This window comes from Bos indicus x Bos taurus, chromosome 22 (assembly GCF_003369695.1).
Source record: "Bos indicus x Bos taurus breed Angus x Brahman F1 hybrid chromosome 22, Bos_hybrid_MaternalHap_v2.0, whole genome shotgun sequence".
NCBI lineage: Eukaryota > Metazoa > Chordata > Mammalia > Artiodactyla > Bovidae > Bos > Bos indicus x Bos taurus.
The window spans coordinates 43,857,567-43,882,978 of NC_040097.1; the positions used below are offsets into that span (position 1 = coordinate 43,857,567).

General features: G+C 49.3%; 2 protein-coding genes across 8 annotated transcripts; one reads left to right on the top strand and one right to left on the bottom strand.

Annotated features, from left to right (window-relative positions):
• The first annotated feature begins 285 nt into the window (after positions 1-285).
• OGG1 (8-oxoguanine DNA glycosylase) lies at positions 286-6,544 on the top strand. 4 transcript variants are annotated; one of them, XM_027523722.1, is made up of 8 exons: positions 286-483; positions 1,243-1,350; positions 1,658-1,905; positions 2,467-2,646; positions 4,387-4,568; positions 5,608-5,758; positions 5,928-5,977; positions 6,207-6,544. In XM_027523722.1, exons 2-8 carry the CDS (start codon positions 1,244-1,246, stop codon positions 6,294-6,296), a joined length of 1,008 nt encoding a protein of 335 aa, XP_027379523.1. In that variant the 5' UTR covers positions 286-483; position 1,243; the 3' UTR covers positions 6,297-6,544. The 4 variants fall into 4 exon arrangements, with proteins under 4 accessions (XP_027379523.1, XP_027379524.1, XP_027379522.1 ...); XM_027523721.1 differs by lacking the exon at positions 286-483 and having other exon boundaries at positions 774-1,350; XM_027523723.1 differs by lacking the exons at positions 286-483; positions 5,928-5,977 and having other exon boundaries at positions 501-1,350; positions 6,207-6,409.
• CAMK1 (calcium/calmodulin dependent protein kinase I) lies at positions 6,479-17,116 on the bottom strand. Of its 4 annotated transcripts, none has more exons than XM_027523719.1 (12): positions 16,971-17,116; positions 14,593-14,707; positions 12,478-12,609; positions 11,197-11,271; positions 10,949-11,087; positions 10,014-10,140; positions 9,845-9,920; positions 9,041-9,153; positions 8,434-8,512; positions 8,250-8,337; positions 6,868-6,985; positions 6,479-6,760 (listed from the first exon to the last, which is right to left on the bottom strand). In XM_027523719.1, the coding sequence occupies exons 2-12, from the start codon at positions 14,673-14,675 to the stop codon at positions 6,678-6,680; spliced, it is 1,113 nt and encodes a 370-aa protein (XP_027379520.1). In that variant the 5' UTR covers positions 14,676-14,707; positions 16,971-17,116; the 3' UTR covers positions 6,479-6,677. The 4 variants fall into 4 exon arrangements, with proteins under 4 accessions (XP_027379520.1, XP_027379518.1, XP_027379519.1 ...); XM_027523717.1 differs by lacking the exon at positions 16,971-17,116 and adding an exon at positions 16,843-16,883; XM_027523718.1 differs by lacking the exon at positions 16,971-17,116 and adding an exon at positions 14,959-15,116.
• Between the last annotated feature and the right edge of the window lie 8,296 nt (positions 17,117-25,412).

Below are 25,412 nucleotides of genomic sequence, written 5' to 3' on the forward strand. Positions count from 1 at the left end.
GCTGATCATTCAGATACAGTAACCGAGAGTCACTATGCTAGAAGGGGAGAAACCGTCCAAATACAGTTCTTGTCTCTGTGGTTTTGGTGTCTTTCTCCAGGAGGGAGGTTTGGCTGCATCTTCCCTGGACTAGACAGCCGGCCCTGGCAACGGGGGTGCCCTGGGGCCACAGAGTTGGTGGTCCTGAGGCCTCTCTGGGTCGCTGGGCGCAGTCCTGGAGGGGGCCTACAGAGGCCCCTTTCGGTAGGGTTTTCAATTGGCGGGTGACGCCAGATGGGGCAGTCCGCGCAGAATCCCAGGAGGCAGGCCTCTGATGAGGAAGTCAGTGAGGCCTAAGGTTGCTCGGTGTCGAGACTCTGGGACAAGCCCTTGGAGGGCAGAAACTCAGAGAGCGAGGGAGTAGGCAGATTCCTCGGGATCCAGACGCTGTAGAGACGTTTCGGTTTCGGCTGGCCCGGAGTTGCGATCCGGGCACGATTCTCGGTGAGGGGGGTTCAGGGTAGCCAGACTGATAAAGGCGAAGATCAGCCCGAAGAGGCTCGTTGAGAAAGGCCCCAAGGATGCCGGGGGACAGCACTTGGTTCTGCGGGCGGGCAGGCCCTGAGGCATCACAGGGCTCTGAGGAAATCAGGCGGTGAGGACTGTGGCTTGAGGGCGCCCTGTGCGTCTTGGCCGCTGAGCGCGGGGATCGGACGCGCCGGCGTGCGGAGTGCAGACAAATCCCACAGAGGAAAGGCCAACAGCGGGCACCGAGCCCAGCGCGCGCCAACCGCTGCGGCGCCTAGAAAGGCCCGCCCACTCGCCGCCACGCCCGATTCTCATTGGCGCCTCCTAACTCTCCGCGGATTGGTTACCTCTGGGTCCAATCAGCCTGGCCTGAGCCCTCCTTCCGGTGAGAGAGAGGTCGGCCCCCAGAGAAAGCGGAAGAGCGCGTTAGCGCGCGCTTCACAAAGTCCCGGTAGCTTGAGGGATTAGGTTGCGTGCCCAAAGGCTGTGAAGGGCGGGAGGGTCAAGACAGAGTGAAAGGGCAGAAGCGTTGAGAGAGCAGGGCCTGCGGGGAGTGGAGAAATTAAATAAAACTGCGGATCCAAATTAAGAGGCTAGGATCTGGTGGGTGAGGCCTTGAGGGGCGTGGTCTTTGGGGCCAGGTCTTTTGACAGGGAGAGCCCCTTCCGAGTGGGCAGGACCATCGCGGGGCGGGGTCTGAATGGAAATGTCAGTGGTCTCCCTTCTTCGGGGTAGCATGGGGCATCGCACTCTAGCCTCCTTCCCGGCCCTATGGGCCTCCATCCCCTGTCCACGATCTGAACTGCGCCTGGACCTGGTTCTGGCTTCTGGACAGTCTTTCCGGTGAGTGACCCTGAGTCTTGGCTCCTCAGCACCGCAGGCCCTGGGTGCAAAGGAACGTTGGGGGTGAAGGAAGGGTACAAAAGAGACCGAAGCACGAGTAGTGACCTTGTTAACTCCTTTATAAGGTGGAAAAGCCTGCGCGGTGCTGTTGCGAGGATTACATTGTATAATTGATGTAAAAGAAAGCACTTGTGTTTTGCAGTTCGTGAGTTAGTTTTGTATGTGAAGCAGTTATAGGATAGGAGGGCCCCAAAGGGTGTAGAAAGGGGCACTGAGTGCTAGGGCTGCCATATGCCTGGAAGCGCAGGTGGAGGGAGCAAAGCCCTGCGCACTGGAGTGGCGTGCTGGCCGACCAGGTATGGACCCTGACCCAGACTGAGGAGCATCTTTACTGCACTGTGTACCGAGGGGACAAGGGCAGGGTTGGCAGGCCCACACTGGAAGAGCTAAAGGCCGTGCAACAGTACTTCCAGCTGGATGTCAGCCTTGCTCCCCTGTATCACCATTGGAGTTCCGTGGACCCCCACTTTCAAGAGGTGGCTCAGAAATTCAAGGGTGAGTACAGAGCCTGAGGCAGAGGTTGGGTTGCTTGTGATTTGGTTAAGTTACTCGGTTTCACCATATGTAAAATGGGGATTATATCTATCTCAGAATTTTATGAGGATTAAAGAAGCTAATACAAATAAAGTGCCTAGAATAGTGCCTGACACACAGTAGTTATTATTACTGTTAATGACATTACTACTGTTAATGTCCTGCTGACCACCGTAGTGAAGTGACAGGGATATTGAGCCAAATCCTGGCTGTGTGATCTGGGGCTGGTGACATCGTTCATTCTGTAAATGTTGCAGAGCATCATCTATGTGACTGGGAATACCACAGTGAACAAAACAAATCCCCAACCTCGTAGTGGTTACACCGTGCATTCTTTGTGGAATGGGATGATAACATGGACCTCACAAGATGCTACAAAGAATGAGAGCTCCAGGGTTACTGTCTTTAACAACGCTGTCCCTCATTCCCCTAGGATCCCCTTGGAGCCTAGGATCTGAGGGTAAGAAGAGGTCACTACCAACAGCAGGTGATTTCTCATTTCCCTACCTTTCTGGTCCCCAGGTGTGCGACTCCTGCAACTGGACCCCATCGAATGCCTTTTCTCTTTCATCTGTTCCTCCAACAACAACATTGCGCGCATCACTGGCATGGTGGAACGGCTCTGCCAGACCTTTGGACCTCGGCTCATCCAGCTTGATGATGTCACCTACCATGGCTTCCCCAGCTTGCAGGCCCTGGCTGGTGAGTAGCTGGGTCCCTGCCTCCAGGCCTTACGACAGCTTTCAGGGCCTGTTGAGTTCTCCTCTGATGCCTTTCTTCCATCCCAAAGCTACCTGCCTTTTTAAATACTGCCCTCATCCAGAACCACCCTGCCTGGTCTGGTCAGCCCCAGTTATACGTCATCTTCCTTGTCCCTGAAATGTCAGCACTTCAGTGGTCTGTGCTTTTTGCCCAGAGTTCAATGGCTCATCAGAAGACATTTGTGTACAATGTACAGTAGTTTGGGCTTAAGATGCATGTTCTAGAGATAGCCTGCCTGGGTCTGAATTTCAACTCTGGCACTTGACTTCTGTCTATATGATCTTGAGCTCATTATGTAGCCTCTCTGTGCCTCAGGTTCTTAATCCATTGAATGGGATAACAATAGCTCCAATGGGATAACAATAGCTCCAATAGGCCCTGTCAGAGTTTCAAGAGGGTTGAGTAAAGGAATGCACATAGCTCACCTTGCATAGTGTTTGGCATATATGAAGTAAGCAGCAAATTCAAATTGCTATCTCTGCTGTGAACCCAACAATTCTGCATCCAAAAACACACATGTTCTTCATGGGAGCGCTGTGAGCGAAGTATTTACAGAGGCAAGTACCTCAGTTGGCAGATGTGAGAACCAAGCTGGAGGAAGTGCTTCGTGCCTGCATAGCAAAGACACAGCCCTCGCTGGAGAAAACAGAATGTTTTGGGTGCTTAGAAAACCCGTCTTGGGTCTCAGCTCCCAGCTTAGTAGTCATAATACCTCTGGGAATTCATTCACTTCTCCAAGCTTCTCTTGTTTGTGGAATAGGAATGACAATTTCTATCCAGAAGGGTTTGAGGCATGAATAAGGCAGTCATGAGGTAGCGCAGTGCAGTGGGTTAAGAGCACCGGCTTGGTGTCCTAGACCTCAGTGCAAGGTCCCACCTCTGTCATGTCCTTTCTTGAGCGAGTTACTTAACCTCCTCTAAGCACTCATTTTCTTCATCTGTAAAGTGGGAAGAACAGTAGTATTGTCATCAAGGTCCTTGAGAAAAGCATGATAATAGAAACTGCTACTGTTATTATGACTATTATTTATTTTTTAGATTATTTATCTTTGTCTGCTCTGGGTCTTCATTGCTGTGCATGGGCTTTCTCTAGTTGTGGCAAGCAGGACCTACTCTTCATTGGGGTGGTTGGGCTTCTCATTGCTGTGGCTTCTCTTGTGGAGCACAGCCTGTAGGACTTGTGGGCTTCGGTAGCTGCAGCTCTAGAGCACAGGCTCAGTAGTGTGGCACACAAGTTTAGTTGCTCTGCGGCATGTGGGATCTTTCAGGACCAGGGATTGAACCCATGTCCCCTGCATTGGCAGGTAGACTCTCAACCACTAGACCACCAGGGAAGCCCTGTGTATTATTTTAGATCATAAATGTGAATTCATGAATTCACACCCTTTGGGAAGGTTAAAGAACTCAACTGAGGAGTTCCTCCATGACAGCAAGTCCTTCTCAATCTCTGCTCCAGTGCACAGCACATAGTGCTCAGAAAACATTTGTAGAGGGGCAGAACCCAGGCTTAACCCTTTCCTTTGTATGTGCAAGTGTCCTGGGGTCTCCCAGAGAACGGCAAGGTAGGAGAAGGGTACTTAGGAAAAGCATACGTGTCGTATGCAGGGCTCACGCACTAGCCTGATGACAGGAAGGATTTGAGAATGTCTGACCCCTGTTCTCCTCCTCACTCCCCCACAGGGCCAGAGGTGGAAGCTCAGCTCAGGAATCTGGGCCTGGGGTACCGTGCCCGCTTTGTGAGTGCCAGTGCCCGAGCCATCCTAGAAGAACGGGGTGGACTTCCCTGGCTGCAGCAGCTGCGCAAGGCCCCCTATGAGGAGGCTCACAAGGCCCTCTGCACCCTGCCTGGAGTAGGCACCAAGGTGAGGCCCGGGGTTGAAGGGAAGGAAGGAAGCAGGAAGAAGCTACTCTCACTTTTCATGCAGAGAATAGCAGAGGAGGAGACAAGGCAGTCAGAGAGCTGGGTGTGGGCTTGGCTTCTGGAGGCAGAGTGGGAGGGAGAAAGGATACCAGCAGATGTTTTATTAGAGAATACGTAGAATGCAGAAAGGGTATAAAAGACATTGCTCTTTGAATGCATTTTTAGAAAAACCATTTGTTCAGGTACATACATACACTGCCGTATGTGTGCAGAAACTTCTGGAAGGAATCATAGGAAACTCAATAGTGGTTACCTTTGGGAAGACAAATAAGATGTTTCCAACTTTTTTTTTTTTAAAACACTGTCAATGTGACATGCAAGATCTTAATTCCCTGACCAGGATTGAACCCATTCCCCCTGGATTGGGAGCTCAGAGTCTTAACCACTGGATCACCAGGGAAGCCTTCCACTTTTCATTTTGTTCTTCCCTTAAAATTATATATACTTACAGAACTTTTTAAAAAATTTTCTTATTAAAGGATAATTGCTTTACAGAATTAAAAAATTTTTTTTATTAAAGGATAATAGACCTCTTGTTCAATATCAAGAATGGTTAGGTATCAGAAGGATGACTGGGAATTTGGTATTTATTGTTTTCTTTTTTATATTTCTCTGTACTTTAAAAATGAGTTTTTATTTAAATTACCCTTTTTAATGGGCTCTGAACTCTAGCCTAACATTAAATCTTGATTCTGAGTCTCCCTATCTGTGTAACTTCAGCCAAATCACTTCACCTTCAGGACCTGTTTTCTTGTCTACAATAAACCTTCTTTTCAGGTTATGATGAAACTGGCACACATAAGATGTTTACCCAGTAGCACTCTCGTCACAGCTGTTTTTTAAATTATTAATAGAAAATACAGTAAGAGTGTCCTCAGAGTGGAGAAGGAAGCATCTGGCTTTGGAACTAGAAGCAGGTTGCTGACTAGACCCTGCCATTCCTCTGTGGCTTACTGTGGCTTACTCTCTGTCTGTCCAAGGTGGCTGACTGCATCTGCCTGATGGCGCTAGACAAACCCCAGGCTGTGCCCGTGGACGTCCATGTGTGGCAGATTGCCCAACGTGACTACAGCTGGCACCCCACCACCAGCCAGGCCAAGGGCCCGAGCCCCCAGGCCAACAAGGAACTGGGTAAGGAGAGAGAGTGGGATGTCAGGGCTGGGATGTGTGGGCTGAGGTGGTAGAAATACACCTCTCCCTAAAACCCCACCCTTGTGGACAGGGAGCACAAGGGGCCATTTAACGTCACCTCACCACTTCTGGTTTAGGTAATTTTTTTTTTTTTTTTTTTTTGGTTTAGGTAACTTTTTCCGGAACCTGTGGGGACCTTATGCTGGCTGGGCCCAAGCAGTGAGTGTACCTAGGCTTCCCCTCCATCTCCAGCCCAGACCCCATAGGACTTCTCCCTGGCCCTGACCTATTTTCTTCTACCTCCATTGCTGTCCCATTTGAGCCTAAAGGACTCTCTATCCACCCCAGCCCTGCCACCCATGAGCCCTTCCAGCTCCCCACACTGCCCCACCAGTCCTGACTGCAATGTGCCCTCTCCCCACTCAGACTCCCACCCCTCTTGCCCCAGGTGCTGTTCAGTGCTGACTTGCGCCAACTCCAGCAAGCTCAGGAGCCACCAGCAAAGCGCAGAAAGAGGTGCACAGGGCCGGAAGGCTAGGTGGGGGCATGGAAAAAGGGATTCCCCAAACACCCCTCCCTACTGCTCCCTCCTACTCTCCCCCATCCAGTCTCATGTTGGAAAGGGGACTTCCTGCAGCTACCTCAAGGACCAGGCACCCTCAAATCAAGCAGTTTGCACAACCATGTTGGGTATAGGTTGTCTGAGGAGACAGAGCTGCCTGTGGGTTTAATCTCTTCCCTTTATTATAAGAAGGAACAATAAAATAGAAATATTTGTATGGAAAATGCAGTGGAGGGGTGATACAGAAAGGGGTGTGGAGGGAGTGGGGCAGGGTACCTCCCCAGTTCAGGGAGGGAGGGGGAGTAGGCCATCCCCAACCCTTCCTGCATAGCAGATCCTGACCCTGGATCCAGGCCCCTAGAGCTGGGGGTGCAGAGAGGGGGACAGTTTCGGGCTGGGCTCCACACAGCAGTCGCGACAGCAGCAGCCAGCCACCGGCCCTACATAGGAAGACAGAGCAGAGCTGATCACAGGAGCAGACTCTCCACTCCAGCCTGGGCCGCTCTCCACGGACCTCCCATGCCCTGGCACAGAGCCCTGTTCTCACCCCCTGCTGCTGGTGCCAGGAGCTCCCCACGACTCGCTGTCTGTCCCTGCCCCTCCTGGCTGGTGCCCAGCTGTAGCTTCCTCATGTGCCGCACCACGGCTGTAGCATTGAAGGCTTGCTGTGGAGAAAGGCAGAAGGGACTTTTGAGAGAGTAGGAGATCGTGGGGCAGGGTCTGGCAGTAGAATTCTTAATAGCAGTTCTGTTATTTTCATTCAAGTAATATTGGTTGATCCCCAAAACTCCCTGAAACCTCTACAAGACTTCATTAAATTATGTTCAGTCATATTATACAGTTAAACACACATACACACACATGTATATAATATATGTAGACATGTATAATTTCTCATATAATTCACATTCACATAATAGTAAACACTTTGTATAGCATTGTGTGTACTTATCGTAATAGATCATTTAATCTTCCTGAAAGTCTTTGAGGTGGGCACTATTTCAGCCTTGTTAAAGGAGGAAAACAGGCACAGAGAGGTTAAATGCCTTGTGCAACTGTGTGTGTATCATTCTCTACTCAACCTGTCCACTGAAATGTCCCTCGAATTTACCATGTCCTAAATCAAAACCTCCCCAAAAACAAGTTTCTGGCCCCAGGATCTCCATCTAAGTGATGGTACCATCACCCAGCTTGTCCCCAACCAAAATCTTGGGTGAGCCCTGGACATCTCCTCCTCTCTCTTCCAGTATCCATTCTAACATCACTTCTTGTCAGTTCTGCCTCCCAAACAACTCCTGGTCCAGTGTCCTCTGTTCCCACTGTCACTATTCTGATTCAAGCCCTCACTGTCTCCTGACCACATCTCTGCCACAGTCCCCTAGAGGGCCTCCCAGCCTTCACTCTGCCTTTCAGCATCTTGAGAGCCCCTTGTAAAGGTCAAGTTTCAGCTGAAAATCCTTCCGGAGCTCCTCAGCATCAAGTCAGCCCTCTACTGTGGGACCCAAGCCGCCAGGCAGCCTGGCCCCGACCTGTCTTCAGCCTGGTTTCCTTCCTGCAGCCCCTTCAGTCCTGCCAGGCACTGCCCAAACGGCTGTACTCTCTTCTCCTGGCCCTTTGCACCCTAGTTCCCTCTGCCTCAGACCTTATCCTGCTGTGCTAGGCTAATTCCTACTTGGCTCTCAGGCCTGACCAGTCTGTCAGGCCATGACCACTTTAGGCCCCTTCCAGGACCCCATAACTTGGATTATGTCTCCTTGAAAAGCATACACTGTTATACCTCTAGTCTTGAAGATCAGAGACCATCACCGGAATACAGTGGGTGTCACAGCATTGCATGAATGAATGAGACCCTTCAGTACGCATCCCTGAGCATTTACTGTGTGCCCCACTTGGTGTGAGCTGGAGGCTAGATGGGGGTCGTGGGCTCACCTTCCACTTGCTTTTGGCGAAGTTCTTCTTGATCTGCTCACTCACCGACTGGTGAATATTCTTATCTAGGGCAGTATCTCCTGCAATCCTAGGATAGGTGTGTATCGAGGGCTGTCGGTGAAGGGAGAGGCAGGCCTAGGGGCCCCAGACCCCATCGTAGCCCGAGGCTTGTGGGAGCTCTCACCAGGGGTGCTGCAAGGCCTGCTCACAGGTGAACCTCTTCTCTGGATCCTTCTCCATCAAGTGCCGGATGAAGTCTTTGGCTGAGCCCCCCAGACAAGAGCAAAGACAGCATGGTGGTGCCTGAGAACACCCCCAAGATAGAACCCACCCCCTCAGGTCTCGCCTGGCATCAAAGCCAGATCTGTCCATGCACTGCCCCACCCCACCTGTACTCTTTCTCTAAGCCCCCCGACCCAACCTAGCTCTCCAGCTTTCTCCCTTAATAATAACTTGTTCTTAGAGAAGATTCACACTGACATGTAAATGATCAATAATGCCTTCACAAGCTTTGCCGCCTAACTGGAGGCACAAAAGGACAGATGAAAACATTAATGGTGTTGTTTTAGGTACTAGGAAGTCAGTGTGGGGAGGTAGTCTGAAATATACTATGTCTGACCAGGGGCCAGGCAGAGAAAAGCACCCAGGGTGAGGTGTCTGGTCTAAAGACAGTGCTTAATCTGGGGCTGGGGAACCTGGTGAAGTGAGGAGACCTTCCCCCACCCCCAACCCAAGCAGATGAAGCAGGGACTGGAGGTAGGATCAGGGGAAGAAAGGAAAGCCCCAAATACCAGAGTCAGAGATGTCGTCCCAGTAAGGAGAGTCAAACTCGTACTCGGCTTTCAAAATCTGTTCAAAGAGTTTGGCATCATTCTCGTCATAGAAGGGAGGATAACCACAGAGCCTGGGCAGGGAGAAACTCATTCTCATTTCTACCGTCAGTGTACACAGTGGCTCCCAGATGCAGCTTTGGTGCGATGCTGAGGTTCAGACAGGACCCCCAGGAAGGAGTTCCCCTTCTACAAAGTGGGGAAATCTAGCTCTCTGCCTTGCTCACTCCTGTCCGACTCCACCAGCGTTCAATTCCGTATTGTGCCACCATCTGTCCTTCCTCAGGGCCTTTGCGCTTGCTCTGTGCTCTAAGTCACTCTCCCCGAACACTTTTGAGTGTCTGGCTCCCTCACTTCATGCTGGATGCCACTCATGTGCCACCTCCTCAGAGAGGCTCCTGACCTGCTTATCTAAAACAGCATCCATCCCATCTCCCTACCCTGCTTGATTTTTCTTCATACATGTCTCACTACCTGCCATTATTGTACAGGTTTATTTACTTGTTTATTTTCTGTGTCCCCTACTACTAGCATGTCTGCTCCCTGAGGGCAAGCACTTTGTCGTTTTTATCCTCTGCTAAATCCCCAGTGCTTGGCCACAGTGGCCAGAAACATAGTCTCTATTGAGTGAAATAATACAGTCATTAACTGGTAGAGATAAATATGGATGGCAGAAAGGAAGAAATAGCACAGAGGAAGAAGAGAGCAAAGTAGGGGAGAGGAGAAGTCTGGAGTCACATCTGTAACAGCCAGGCCCCCACTCACAGGATATAGGCGATGACCCCAATGGACCAGCAATCCACAGCCTTGCTGTAGGGCTTCTGGGCCAGCACTTCAGGGGCTGTGGAGGGAATGGGACATGGTGTTGACAAATCTCTGCCCTGCAGCTCCCACTTCTTCCCTGCCCACAGCTCCAGACCAGGGCCCTCCGCACCCACGTATCCTGGGGTCCCACAGGCCGTGGAGAGCACACTGCTGGGGTCTTCCATCTTGGAGAGGCCAAAGTCGGAGATCATGATCTTAGAGTCTTCATCCAGGCTGTAGTACAGCAGATTCTCTGGCTTGGAGGGCGGGAGGGAGGGAAAGGAGAATTGGAAATAGCCAGAGGCTAGCAGAAGCTTCTGCCTCTGCAAACACCCCAATGAGCCCCACTTCCCCAAAGCTACTGTAGTTTTACAGCTGCCATCTTGGTTGGAGGCACAAGAAACTCAAGCAGTTCTCAAGGAAGTCAAAAGTTCCCAAAAGGACAAGGACCTCAGGGTATGTGGGCGGAATTTCCTATAAACCTCAGGTGTGTATTGTGAAGCCCTGAAGAATTTTTGAGCACCTACTGTGTGCCAGATCCTGTGCTGTGCTTCATTTCAGTTCATCCTTACCACATCCCTGCCAGGCCACTGTGAATAATCGCTCTTTACAGATGAGTAAACGGATGCCTTGAGAGGCAAAGTGACTTGCAGTTGGGGATCTATAGTCAGGGAGTGGCTAGGCCAGAATTCAGAGTCAGCTCTGTTTCACCCTGGTGCTCTCCTCCTACAGCAGAGTGTGATGGACCACCAAACATGCGCCTCATCATCATCTCTGAGGTGGAGGGCTTTGGGGATTTCTGGCTGTCTTCTTTGTGTTTTGCTGTCATCCAAGTTTTCTACAAAGAGCAAGTGGGAGTTTTATTATCAGAAAAAACCTAAGATGTTACTGGGATAATCACCTTTGTGTTCGAGTTTCAGAACTGGAATGGGGAGGAAGCAGTTTAGGGCTTACAAGGTCAGACAGAAAGGCAAGGCTCAGCAAGGGGGTGAGAGGTACCCAAGGTCACAGTGGGGAGTTTGCGGAGGCCCCACCCTTGGATGCCCTAGCTTCCCACACACCCACCTTGAGGTCTCGGTGTACGATGCCCAGGTCATGCAGGTACTTGACGGCATCCAGGACCTGGAAGATGAGGCGGCTGGCATCCCGTTCTGTGTAGAAGCCTTTTTCCACAATTCGGTCAAACAGCTCACCGCCTGACACCCTGCAGCCAGGGACAGGACAGTCTGGCCAAGACACCAGTGGATGCAGAGAGACCAGGGAGGGGGAAGCAGGGACGGGTGTGAGAAAGGGGTTGACACAGGGCCACTCACAGCTGCATGATGAGATAGAGGTGTCCCCCACTCTCGTAGATGTCATCCAGGGCTACGATGTTGGGGTGCTTGATCCTGAAAGGAGAAATGAGGTGGTTCAGAGTCGAGGACAGTTCAGCCACCTCCCTACCCTCATCTTAAGGAGCCACTGCCTGCAAACCTGGGTAGGATGAGCCAAAGATCTGGGTCCCAAAGGGAACAGCTGCTTTACCATGATGTGTTATAGTGTCACGGAGGTTAACACTGGGCTCTGGCATTGCACAGACCTGAGTCCTCATCTGCCTCTGCCACGTGCTGTTGAGGGCATGTCTTCTCACCTCACAGTGCTGACTGCTATAGGATTTTAACACTTGTCTGGGTTTATAAATTTGCCAGCCTCTCCCACCAGCATATCATCTCTACAAGACCAGCAGCTTTATCTTGCTGACCACTGTGCCTCCACACCTGGTGCAGACTGAGTGCTCACTAATATTCATTGAATTGAGTATAACCTCTCCGGGCCTGTTTTTTTAAATCTGTAACATGAAGCCAGTGATAGTACTTCCCTCCAAGTATTGAGGTGAGGATCACGTGAAGAAATGCAGGGAAGAATCTTTGCACAGTGCCTGGCACACATTAAACACTCCAGAAATGAACCAATGATGGCGAGTGAGTTTGATGGAAGGCTTGGCTCTGCCACAGACTTGCTGTGTGACCTTAGGCAAGTCCTTTGTCCTCTCTGGGCCTCAGTATTCCCGACCCAGTGGTAGAAATGATTATTTCATCCCTGCTCAGGGTGATGGGAAAGCTCAGGTGGGAGGCTGGAAGTGGAGATTCTATATGAGCTTTCCAGTGAGAACAGCAGGTTTCCCATCAGCATTAGCAGTTCAGAGACCATCTCGTTGTTGTCAGGGTATCAGCAGATGGGTGTTTTTAAACTTGTGAGGTGGTGTAATATGTAGGGCAACTTGAGGTAGGTCTAGAGATAGCATCAGCAGAGGTACATGGGTTCAAGACATGTTCAAGGATTGACCTTTAGATATGACTGGACATTAAACCACTGTAAAGAAGCAGTGGCATCTTAATCACATCAGTCATGTTTGCTCTCGTGCCAGGCACTTGAAGTAAAGGATGTCTGATGCTCCCCACATCCTACCAAGTGGAGATAATTACCCCCATTTACAAATGAGCAGTTTGAGGCTCAGAGAGGTTAGGTGATTTGCCCAAAGCAGAGAGAGGAGGGGCATGGGACAGGTCAAGGCAGGGTTGACCCAGAGCAGGGACAGAATCTGGTCCACGCACTTGTGTAGGACAGCAATCTCATTCTCCATGCTGCCCTCCTTGCCCTCCAGAGCCTTCTTGGCGATACATTTGATGGCCACCATCTTCTGAGTCCTCTTATCTTCTGCCAGGATGACCTCAGAGAAGGCTCCTCTGCAGGGAGAGGGGATTCATGAGATGGAGAACCAGAACCTCAGCTTCCCTCCAGCCTCTCCTCCATCCCACTATGGGTTACATGACCATCCCCAGGACAAGGAAGTGGAATGAGCCTCCCTCTATCACCCATTCACCTCTTTGGTGCCAGAGGTGCCCCAGCCTAGCCAATAAGAGTCGTCTATCCCCTGGCCACGGTAACTGGGTCCTGTGATGTAAGCCAGGTTACTGGCACTTTGAGAATGAGGTGTTCTTTCCTGCTAAGTTGGTAGGATGTAAGCCTGGAGCTAATGGTGGTCATCTTTGCCACCACTTGGGGAGAGCCTGCTTGAGAATGAAGCCAACACAAAGGAAATCAGAGCTGAGAAACAAAGACAGTTTCCTAATAACATCATGTGAGCCCCTGTATCCCATACCTGAAGTTTACCCCCTAGGCTTTTTGATTATGTGCATGACTGATTCATTCCTTTTTCTGCAAAAGCCAATTTGAGTCATGGCTTATTTAACACCCTTTAGAACCATGAAGAACATCAGCATCACTTGGTAGCTCTTCAGAACTGTGGAATCTTGGGCCCCACCTTAGACCTACTAAAATCAGAAGCTGCATTTTAACCAGATCCAATACTTAGGCCACCTAATGCGCAGAGCCAACTCTCTGGAAAAGACCCTGATGCTGGGAAAGGATTGAAGGCAAAAGGAGAAGGGGGCAGTGGAGGATGAGATGGTTCGACAACATCACCAACTCAATGGAGGTGAATTTGAGCAAACTCCAGGAGATAGTGGAGGACAGAGGAGCCTGGCAGGCTACATACAGTCCATAGGGTCACAAAGAATCGGACATGACTTAGAAACTGAACAACCAGTGATATGTATGCTCACTGGAGAAGCAGTGCTTTCGAACAGTCTTAGAAAGGAGCATACTCATTTTCACTAAAGTTCACTGGTTAAGGAATGAGTGTTGACTCGTGCTCTCTAGAACTATTTGCTTTTCCTGGGATCATAAGTCATAGTCAATGAACAGCATCTCATGGTGAAATCTCAATCATCAGACTAACTAGTGACTATGATAGCCCATTGCTGGCTTCCAGTCTTGTCCCTCTTCAATGTACCCTCTATACCGTGGCCAGAATGACCATCCTGAATTGCACATCTGCCAAAAAGTCTTAAATGTTATCCTGTGGCTCATGAGATTACTTCCAGCCTCTATAGCTTGGCTTCGAGGCCTTACCTGACCTGTTCCTCTCTTTCCTCAGTGTCTTCCACTCTTCTCCCCAGCCTCTGATTATAAGCTCTACCAGACTCTGTCTCTTTCCACACATAACATATCTCTGAGCCTTTGTTTATGCTATTCCTCCTGCCTAGAATGCCTTCTCCCCGTCTGACAAGTACTCTCCTGCCCATCCTTCAATCCCCAGCTCTAATGCCCCCTTCTCCAGAAAGTTATTCCCCATACAGAAGCCGCTGCTCTCTGGGCTCAACAAAGTCCTCATTCGCGAAATTAGCTAGAGCACCATACATGCCCGGTTGTCATTTTCCGTGGGTCTGTCTCCCTCACATGTTTGAGATCAACTTGAGGGGCAGAGATCAGGTTTGAGTTATTTCTGGATTCTCACCATGGAGAACAGAGCCATGCCCAGCTTCAGTTCCAAAACCTAGGCCAGAACCCCCAGTTCTTGGCAGTCAGTTTAAAAAACTGGCTCCTTCATTCTCGCCTACTTTCTTCTTGTCACAGGAACCCAGAGCAAGAGCAGCCTCTGTTCCACCCCCTGTCAGCCAGAAGTGAAAACTCCCGGCCACTCGGGCCATACAAGGCCACCACAGGGCCTGGGATGTAGGAAACAGGAAGCAGTGATCAACTGGCCAGAGGAAGCACCACCCTGGACCCAGCCTCCCCAGCCAGCCAGGCCCACGAGTGAAGACCCTCCCCACCCTCCCCCCCAGCTCAGGGACAGCTCCCCCTTCTCTCCTGCCACGGAGACTCACGTTCCCAGAACATCTCGGAAGTCGTAAATGTCTCTAATGTCCTCTGCCTGCTTCCAGCTGGGGCGTTCCACTGCCCCCGGCATGGCCCACTGCCCCCTGGCCACAGCCAGGGCTCCTGGGAAAGGGAATGGAAGAAGACTCAGCAGGGCTCAGACTTCCTTGTGGGAACTTAGTGAGGGCCCCACTGAGCATGCATTTATTCATCCTTGATTCATTCATTTGACAAAATCATCCAACATTCATTCACAGGCCATTTGTTCATTCAGCAACATCCATTCATTATATCCTTAAGCCTAGAGGAAAATCCTTCAGGTGGCAGCAAAATTCTTTATTCAATAAAGTCACTCATTCATTCATTCAGTTCACCTCCCAATTTCTCCCTCTCTAAATCCAAACACATGAGGGGACACTGAACTCTAGGAGGACAGCAAAGAAGACCCCAGAACAATCTGTAGAAACACACAGCCCCAGAGAATCACCCTGTCCCCAGAACCAGCGATGTTGCTGCCCGACCCTGGGAATCGCTGGGGTGTCTCCTCTCCCTCCTCCTCCTCCCTTGCCAAGCCTCTCGGAAATCAGGTTTCCGGCAGCCTGGGCTTCCAGCAATATCTCAGCCACGTTTTTAAATAGCTCCTTCTGCACTGTTACCACAGCAACAGCAGGCACAGCTGGAACTGCCCAGGCCTCCTGTTACCCCTCTCAGTCCTGACTCCCCATTTGGGTCCCAGCAGCTTGAGAAAGGGTCCCCCCCGCCAACCTGTCCCCTACTGGCTTCATCTCACCCTGATCCAGCCTATACTTTTACTCTGTTGAGCCCTCTGTCGCAACCAGCAGTAGCAGGTGAGCATTCTCTCCCCAGTTATCAGATGGGGAATGGGGAGCTGAAGTTGGAGATGGATACGATTTGGTTGGAGATGGATAGCTGCCCAATGAGGCCCCAGCTAAGCTTGCTGAAAGCAAAGGCCTTGGAGGGCAATGCAGCCAGACTAGGACCCATCCAGAAAACACAGCCTCTCAATGCCATCATAAGCCCACGGAAAGGGAGGTCAAAACACAGCCCAGTGTGCTGTGTGACCTCAGGGAGGGCACTTTCCTTCTCTGTTTCTTCTGCTGGAAAAAGGGGGGAAGGTGCCCTAACTAGAGCCCATGGCGTGAGAATCCACTCTTTGGATGGGACTTTGTTCCTGGGAGGCCTGACCACCCATCCCAGGGGCAGAAACTTCTAGGAAAAGAGAATTGATGGTAAGCTCCAGAGGGCAGAATTTTAAAATCCATCTGGGGCCTGGCAAAAAAAAACAAACTCACAGTTCCATACATATCCCTGCACCAAGACCCACACACAACCCTGAAACCAGACGCCTGCCCCCAGATCTGCACACTCCATCTCCAGATGAGTCTCTGATCTCACATGTACACCCAGACATCAGCCCACATCAACTCACCCCCCAGACACCCTCACACCCAGACATCTCTCCCACACCCCAAAACAAATCCACACACACCAGGACAAGATGACACCTAGACAGAACAGATACACACACACACACCTACCTCACCTGTGTACCAGACATCCTGGATTCCTCACACCTGTCACCCTGCAGCTCCTGCACACCCTGTTCAGTGGCTCAAATCATGTCTGACTCTTGTGACCCCATGGACTGTAGCCCACCCGGCTCCTCTCTCCATGGGATTTCCCATCCAAGAATACTTGAGTGGGTTGCCATTTCCTTCTCCAGGGGATCTTTCCCACCCAGGGATCGATCCTGTGTCTCCTGCTTAGCAGGTGAATTCTTTACCACTAAGCCACCACAGAAGCCCTCCTATACACCCTAGAAGCTCTTAAACTCCAAATCCTTATATCTAACTCCAAACATCCTCAGGACACAACTATATACCCCCCAACTCTGACTTACTACCCTTTGAGCCAGACCCCAGCACACACACTTGGATACAGTCTGCAACAAAAACACGGATTCCCAGACATCGCCACCCAGACGGATACCCTTACACACCAACATACCTGCAACTTCACCTTTGATCCACTTGCCTGTGCTAAGACATTCGCACACCTCAATACGGCCGCCACACAGCTATACCTCCAAATGCCCAGTCCTTCCACACTCAGGCCCAGCTGAAGGCAGACACATACACACACATCCCTCCTCACCTTCCTCTTTTACCCGCTCAGTTTCCCACTGGCCACCTGGCACCTGCTGGGCCTGGGGCAGAGCTGGGGGAGAAAGGCCCTACCCTGCTCAAGTAGAGTCCAGCACGCCCAGGCACCCCCTCCCATCTTTGGGAGAGGGTACCTAGCGGATGGGGGGTCCCGCCGCCCTCCGGCGCCCAGGGTCGTGGGCGGGGCGGCTCCCGGGCGGTACCTGCGGCTGCCCCGCCGCGGGGCTGGCTGGGAGGCCCGACTTGGCTGGGGCCGAGCTCCGGCCGCCGTCCGCCGCTGCTGCGCTCCTGGCCCGCCAGCCCGCTCTCTCGCTGGGGCTCGGTTCGGGCTCCTCTGGCTCCCTCCGCCCGCCTGCGGCTCTGATGTCAGTGGAGGAGGAGCCTGCGGCGGAGGGACTGGGGAGGTGAGGCCCCGCTCCGGGGCTGGGGAAGGGGCGCCCGGGACGGGGTGGGTGCGCGGAGGAACCCCTCTGTTCAGTCAGAGCATTCGCTGGACTCGTTCTATCTTTCGTTTCCCGCCGGGGTCCCCGTTTCGCAAAAGGAACCACTGAGGCATAGAGAGACGAAGGGTTCAGAATCAGCAATTGGTCAGAAGCAGAGTTGAATTCGAACCCAAGTCTGTCCGATGCCGGAAGCTGACCTTTTTCACCCTATCTCTAGAAGTTTCTTTCAGACCAGTTCTGTGAGCTTCCTTAGGGTTGAGCTCTGTCCACCTCCCCTCCCAGCCCCTCCCCACCCCGCCCCGGGAATTAGTCCCTGGGAAGGGCTTTGGAGACTGATGGGGGTGGAGGAATGGGGCCGTAGGGAAAGGCCAACGCAAAAGTAAGCAATGAAGGGAATAGAGGCGATCGTAGGGTGGGGGCCGCATTCTACTGGCGGGAAAACTAAAAGGTCCTTCTCTGAGGAAGAGCAGATGCTCTAATTCCCTACACCTGCCAGGCAGAACAGGTGTGGTGCCCGAAGGGCCTGGGGCGGGGAGGGAAGCGGGAGGAGGGAGAGTTAAATCAGGATCCTGGGGGAAGTCGGCCAAAGAGGATCACGTGACGGGGCCGGCGCCTGGGGCCCGTGGATCAGGGCCAGGTTGGGGAGGGGAAGCCCGAAACCGCTCCGGGCCGGCAGGCTGGGGGCCAAAGGACCTGACTGACGTCATCTTGTGCCAGGCCTTCCTTGGGAAGATGGTGGGGCGGGGAGGAGCAACTCCCAGGAAGTAGGGGTGGGCCTGGACTGGAGCCAGCCAGAGGAGCCAGCCTGAAGGCCCCCGACTCCACCTCCATCACGACCCAGTACTGCCCCCAACTTTTGAATTCCCACTTTTTCCATGTGGAAATGGGGAGTTGTGCTTTTTCCATGTGGAAATGGGGAGTTAGTCACTCGGTCAGTCGTGTCCGACTCTTTTTGACTGTAGGCCCCTCTGTCCATGGAATTCTCCAAAGAATACTGAAGTTGGTAGTCATTCCCTTCTCCAGGGGATCTTTGCCACCCAGAGATGGAAGCCAGGTCTCCCGCATTGCAGGCAGATTCTTTACTGTCTCAACCATGGGGAGAGGATGAGGCTTAACCCCAAGTCAGTTTCAACTGGCTTTTCCCTCTCTTATCCTCAAGACTGTGTTCTAGGGTAGTCAGTTTGTTATGCCTATTTTACAGGTGAGAGAGGAAGATGGCTGAGGTTTCTAGGACGACTTAACCTGGGTCACACTTTGTCTCCCTGAGTCTCAGTTTCTTCATTTGGAATATGGGAATAGTGATGACTGACTCAGAGTTCTCCCGAGAATTCTATGAGCTGATGAATGTGAAGTGCCTGGAATACCATTGGGATTTAAAATATGACAGCTAAAATTTACTTTTACTTTAGTATAAACAGAAGTATAAAAGAAGAAGGCTGAGTGCCGAAGAATTGATGCTTTTGAACTGTGGTGTTGGAGAAGACTCTTGAGAGTCCCTTAGACTGCAAGGAGATCCAACCAGTCCATTCTGAAGGAGATCAGCCCTGGAATTTCTTTGGAAGGAATGATGCTAAAGCTGAAACTCCAGTATTTTGGCCACCTCATGCGAAGAGTTGACTTATTGGAAAAGACTCTGATGCTGGGAGGGATTGGGGGCAGGAGGAGAAGGGGACGACAGAGGATGAGATGGCTGGATGGCATCACTGACTTGATGGATGTGAGTCTGGGTGAACTCCGGGAGTTGGTGATGGACAGGGAGGCCTGGCATGCTGCGATTCATGGGGTCGCAGAGTCGGACACGACTGAGTGACTGATCTGAACTGAAGTGAACTTAGTATAAACAGAGGCTCAGAGAAGGGACCTGATTTGTCTGTGAATAGGGGGCTAAGCGGCAATTTCCTTCCCCCACACCTCCTTTCCACTGGTTAGATTCTTTTACTTGTCAAGTGACAGAATACCCAATTAAGCCAGCTTCACCAGAGAGAAACCTAGGGCTTAACATAGCTGAAGCAAGACAGAAGGAAGAACACCATGGCTCAGCGTCTGAGACTGGAACTGGAGACACAGTACTTGTAGAATTTGCTTCCTCTCATCTCTCCTTGTCTTGATTTTTCTTTACACTTCGGTTTCCTTTCCTCTGCAGAGTGATCTCCTCTACCTGGCAGCAAGCATGGTGTGAGAGCCCCAGCTTTCCAACTGAACCCAGCAAAAGAGGAGCTACACCCGGTTTCGTATATCAGTCTCAGGGAAGGACTATGATGGGCTCTGCTGAACTGACACGCCTATGCCTTTAGCCCTGTACCTGTTGGCAGAGGATTAAGGTATTATAAAGGGTAAATGTACTGTCATGGGCAACCCCACCAGAGCCACAAGGAGTGAAGACGGCTATATTGCCCAAAGGAATAGCAGTGCTGGGCAGGCACAACCAAAATCCATCCCAGTCCTGCTCCCATCAGAAAAAAAAAATCAGTTAATATGTTTTGTTTCTTACTCTTCCAGACTTTTTATAATGTGTATACATATACCCATTTCCTCCTATAGCCCCCTTCTCCAATGAGCCCCCATCTTCAATGAGCATATTTCAAGGTACTAAAAAAGTAAGTCAAGGAAAGTCAAAATACATGGAAACAAGAAAAGAAAAAAGTAAAGGAAGTAATTCCCTTTTCTCCTTTGTAATTAAAAAAGGACTAAACAGCTCAGACATCGCTATCAGTTCTTGAATCCAACAGAAAATTAACCATTAGATGTGTGGTCTTCTGAGATTAGAGAAAAATGGAAGAAATCACAAGGAAAAGATGGACAGGCTTATATACAAACATAAAAACCTTTTTTATTGAGGTATAGTTGATTTACAGTGTGTTCATTTCTGCTGTACAGCAAAGTGATTCAGTTCCGTTCAGCTGCTCAGTCATGTCCAACTCTTTGCAACCCCATGGATTGCAGCACACCAGGCTTCCCTGTCCATCACCAACTCCTGGAGCTTACTCAAACTCATGTTCATCGAGTCGGTGATGCCATCCAACCATCTCATCCTCTGTTGTCTCCTTCTCCTCCCGCCTTCAATCTATCCCAGCATCAGGGTCTTTTCCAGTGAGTCAGTTCTTTGCATCAGGTGGCCAAAGTATTGGAGTTTCAGCTTCAGTGTCAGTCCTTCCAATGAATATTCAGGACTGATTTTTCCTTTAGGATGGACTGGTTGGATCTCCTTGCAGTCCAAGGGACTCTCAAGAGTCTTCTCCAACACTATAGTTCAAAAGCATCAATTCTTCAGCACTCAGCTTTCTTTGTAGTCTAACTCTCACATACACACATGACTACTGGGAAAACTGTATATATATATATATATATATTTTTATATCCTTTTCCATCGTTCTTTTTATATTCTTATCCATTTTATCATAGGATACTAAATACAGTTCTCTGTGCTATACAGTAGGACCTTGCTGTTTATCCATTCCATATATAATAACTTACATCTGCTAACCCCAGCCTCCACTCCACCCCTCCCCTCCCTGCCTCCCACTTGGCAACCACGTCTGTACCCTGTGTCCGTGAATCTGTTTCTTAGACAGGTTCATTTGTGCCATATTTTATTTATTTATTTATTTATTGGCTGTGCTGTGGCACAGTTTGCATGACTTTAGTCCCCGACCAGGGTTTGAACCTGAGCCACAGCAGTGAAAGTGCCAGTTCCTAACCACTGGACCAGGGAATGACCAGGAAATAAAGGACAGAAATGGTATGGACCTAACAGAAGCAGAAGATATTAAGAAGAGGTGGCAAGAATACACAGAAGAACTGTACAAAAAAGATCTTCACGACCCAGATAATCACAATGGTGTGATCACTGACCTAGAGCCAGACATCCTAGAATGTGAAGTCAAGTGGGCCTTAGAAAGCATCACTACGAACAAAGCTAGTGGAGGTGATGGAATTCCAGTTGAGCTATTCCAAATCCTGAAAGATGATGCTGTGAAAGTGCTGCACTCAATATGCCAGCAACTTTGGAAAACTCAGCAGTGGCCACAGGACTGGAAAAGGTCAGTTTTCATTCCAATCCCAAAGAAAGGCAATGCCAAAGAATGCTCAAACGACCGCACAATTGCACTCATCTCACACACTAGTAAAGTAATGCTCAAAATTCTCCAAGCCAGGCTTCAGCAATACGTGAAGCATGAACTTCCTGATGTTCAACCTGGTTTTAGAAAAGGCAGAGGAACCAGAGATCAAATTGCCAACATCCGCTGGATCATGGAAAAAGCAAGAGAGTTCCAGAAAAGCATCTATTTCTGCTTTATTGACTATGCCAAAGCCTTTGACTGTGTGGATCACAATAAACTGTGGGAAATTCTGAAAGCGATGGGAATACCAGACCACCTGACCTGCCTCTTGAGAAATTTGTATGCAGGTCAGGAAGCAACAGTTAGAACTGGACATGGAACAACAGACTGGTTCCACATAGGAAAAGGAGTTCGTCAAGGCTGTATATTGTCACCCTGTTTATTTAACTTCTATGCAGAGTACATCATGAGAAACGCTGGACTGGAAGAAACACAAACTGGAATCAAGATTGCCTGGAGAAATATCAATAACCTCAGATATGCAGATGACACCACCCTTATGGCAGAAAGTGAAGAGGAACTAAAAAGCCTCTTGATGAAAGTGAAAGTGGAGAGTGGAAAAGTTGGATTAAAGCTCAACATTCAGAAAACGAAGATCATGGCATCCGGTCCCACCACTTCATGGGAAATAGATGGGGAAACAGTGGAAACAGTGTCAGACTTTATTTTTCTGGGCTCCAAAATCACTGCAGATGGTGACTGCAGCCATGAAATTAAAAGACGCTTACTCCTTGGAAGGAAAGTTATGACCAACCTAGATAGCATATTCAAAAGCAGAGACATTACTTTGCCAACAAAGGTTCGTCTAGTCAAGGCTATGGTTTTTCCAGTGGTCATGTATGGATGTGAGAGTTGGACTGTGAAGAAGGCTGAGCGCCGAAGAATTGATGCTTTGGAACTGTGGTGTTGGAGAAGACTCTTGAGAGTTCCTTGGACTGCACGGAGATCCAACTAGTCCATTCTGAAGGAGATCAGCCCTGGGATTTCTTTGGAAGGAATGATGCTAAAGCTGAAACTCCAGTACTTTGGTCACCTCATGCAAACTGTTGACTCATTGGAAAAGACTCTGATGCTGGGAGGGATTGGGGGCAGGAGGAGAAGGGGACGACAGAGGATGAGATGGCTGGATGGCATCACTGACTCGATGTATGTGAGTCTGGGTGAACTCTGGGAGTTGGTGATGGACAGGGAGGCCTGGCATGCTGCGATTCATGGGGTCGCAAAGAGTCAGACACGACTGAGCGACTGATCTGATCTGATCTGATGGCTAAATAGTATTCCATTGGATATATGTACCATGTCTTCTTTATCCGTTCATCTGTAGTTGGACATTTAGATTGTTTTCATGTCTTGGCTATTGTGAATGGTGACATAGGAGTGCATGTGTCTTTTTGGATTAGCTTTTCATCTGGGTATATGCTCAGGAGTGGGATTTCTGCATCTTATGGTAATTCTATTTTTAGTTATTCTGAGGACCTTCCATATTTTTTTCCATAGTGGCTGTACCAACTTATTTTGGAGGTTCACTCTTGTCCACATCCTCTCCAAAATTTGTTATTTGTAGAGTTTTAATGATGGACATTCTGACCAGAATGAGGTGGTACCTTGTAGTTTTGATTGTATTTCTCCAATAATAAGAGATGTTGAGCATCTTTTCATGTGCCTGTTGACCATTTGAATTTCTTTTTTGGGAAAATGTCTATTTAGGCCTTCTGCTCATTTTTTGATTGGATTGTTTTCTGTTGTTGAGTTGCATGAGCTGTTTGTATATTTTGGAAATTAAGCCCTTGTCGGTTGCATCACAATTATAAAAACATTCTTAACCTCTGTTGTTGGAAACAAACAGACAAACCCAAAACTCTACCTTATTCCAAGATCATAGCTAACAGTAAAAGGCAAACTTCTGACTGAGGAAATGTTTTAGTGACAGTGGGTTAATATTTCTATTATGTAAAGAATACATAAAATTGATAACTAAGAACCAATAAATGGTCAAAGGAGACAGACAAAACACAATGAACATGGAATATTCTCTACCTTGAAAGTAGTCAAGGAAGTACAAATTAAAAGAAGAAACCATTTATAGCTGATGTTAGTGTGAGCAATGGGTACTTCAGTATTTCTGGTGGAAAAATGACTTGCTAAAAATCTTTCTTTTGGAAAGCAATTTGGCAGTACGCATCAAAAGCTTAAATAATGTCCAGCCTTTTGACCCAGGAATTTCTCTTCTGGGAATCAATTTCAGGGAAATAATCCTAAATTAGGGCAATGGCAACCCATCCAGTACTCTTGCCTGGAAAATCCCATGGATGGAGGAGCCTGGTATGCTGCAGTCCGTGGGATTGTGAAGAGTCGGGCACGACTGAGCAAGTTCACTTTCACTTTTCGCTTTCATGCATTGGAGAAGGAAATGGCAACCCACTCCAGTGTTCTTGCCTGGAGAATCCCAGGGACAGGGGAGCCTGGTGGGCTCCATCTATGGGGTCGCACAGAGTCAGACACAACTGAAGTGACTTAGCAGCAGCAGCAGCAGCCTATTTAAGAGAGTTTTCCTCTCCTTTTCCAGACATTAGGTCCCCAAGGATAGCACTCTCAATATTATTTCTCCTTCCATTCTTGAAGGTCCACAAGTTCTAGTCGAGCCCCACATTTGGGGTTTTCCCTCTGCCTCTGTGGTGCCTACCCCTACTTTCTCACCTAGGAACAGCCTATCTTTAGAGGCTCAGAGGTCCCTCTACTGTTTACCAGATCTCACTAATTTCTCTTGGCTAACCCAGGCATATTCTAGGGCACATATTCTTGGCCTTTCGCTGATTCTCATCCCACAGTACCTACAATTTTGTATGTGATGGTGCTGGCCAGCCCAGAGAGGGACGTTTAGAATAAGGCCTCTAAGGTCTAAGACCTGGCTTACAACACTGGCTCACCACCAGCTATCTGATCTGGCCCTTCCCCTTTCTGTAGCTTAGTTTCCTCATCTGTAAAATAAGGGTACTAGTATTGCCTGCTCTGACATAGGGTTGTTGAAAGGAGCAAATTCACGTACAGTGCTTGGCACCACCCTAGCTTGGGGGTCCCTTGCATAACCATTCTTCCAGAGTTGTTTTAACAATATGTCCTGAGCTTTCATCAGAGGTTGTGATAAGAAATCACCATGTGAAACTCAGTCTCCTTTTCCTGTCAAAGTTATGGAGAATATTATCTACATATGACTCCAGTTGAAAAATTTTGCCAGCACGACAAATTACTAGAATTTTTGTCAGTAAAACTGGGAGATGCCCTTTACTCTGATATCAAATGTTCTGAGACTGATGCATCATATTTCCATTTTGCACTGTAGCTTCCAGGAAGCTTAGAGCTAAATCTAATGGTTAATGACCATGACTCCATTAAACCAGATGGGCTTAACTTTATGAAACTCATTAGACACACCCTCAGTTATGTTTTCCCAAATTCTTTTGAAAAAGAAAGAGACGAAGGGAAGAGAAGGAAGCAGGTATAGTTTGAAAAGAGGGCTTGGCATGCCACTTACTTTATCAACTAGAACATAGGTTTGTTTCTCTAGGAGACACCCAAAATAATTGTGACTTAAAATAGAAATGTATAACAATCTGTTACAGCAGTCTCAGGCTGGTACAATGACTACAAGGTAAGAAGAATCCTAACTTTTTGTCTTTTTACTCACCTGTTTCTATGGGGTCTTGGACCACATGTTTTGAGAAGCGTGGCCACCATGCCTCATCCCAGCAATGGGGAGAAGGGAACATGGAGGGCACAGCCCTTGAGACTCAAGACCTCATAGTAACACACATCTCTTCCACTCACATCTGTCAGCTGAAACTTGATCACATGATCATACCTAATTGCAAAGGAAGCTAGGATATTTAGTCTTTCAGACGCACATGTCCAGCTAAAAATCAGGAGTTCTATTACTGTAGAAGAAAGGGAGCATATATTTGGGAGGACATCTGCCAGTTTCTGCAACATCCTCCATCTCAGATGTGTTCCTTTGCACATGATTGCACTCCTGTCTGATGCAGTTTCACCCTCACCCCCTCTTTTCAGTGCAGCCTCCCTGCTG

Coding starts and splice junctions, on each gene's coding strand:
- CAMK1 (XM_027523718.1), bottom strand. CDS start 14,992: ATGTGTTTGGATTTAGAGAGGGAGAAATTGGGAG. Junction 9,154..9,844: donor GGGGTCATCGCCTATATCCT/GTGAGTGGGGGC, acceptor CTCCCTGCCCAG/GCTCTGTGGTTATCCTCCCT. Junction 8,338..8,433: donor CAGGCCTTGCAGCACCCCTG/GTGAGAGCTCCC, acceptor CACCTATCCTAG/GATTGCAGGAGATACTGCCC.
- OGG1 (XM_027523721.1), top strand. CDS start 1,208: ATGGAAATGTCAGTGGTCTCCCTTCTTCGGGGTAGCATGGGGCATCGC. Junction 5,759..5,927: donor CCAGGCCAACAAGGAACTGG/GTAAGGAGAGAG, acceptor TTTTTGGTTTAG/GTAACTTTTTCCGGAACCTG. Junction 5,978..6,206: donor ATGCTGGCTGGGCCCAAGCA/GTGAGTGTACCT, acceptor CTCTTGCCCCAG/GTGCTGTTCAGTGCTGACTT.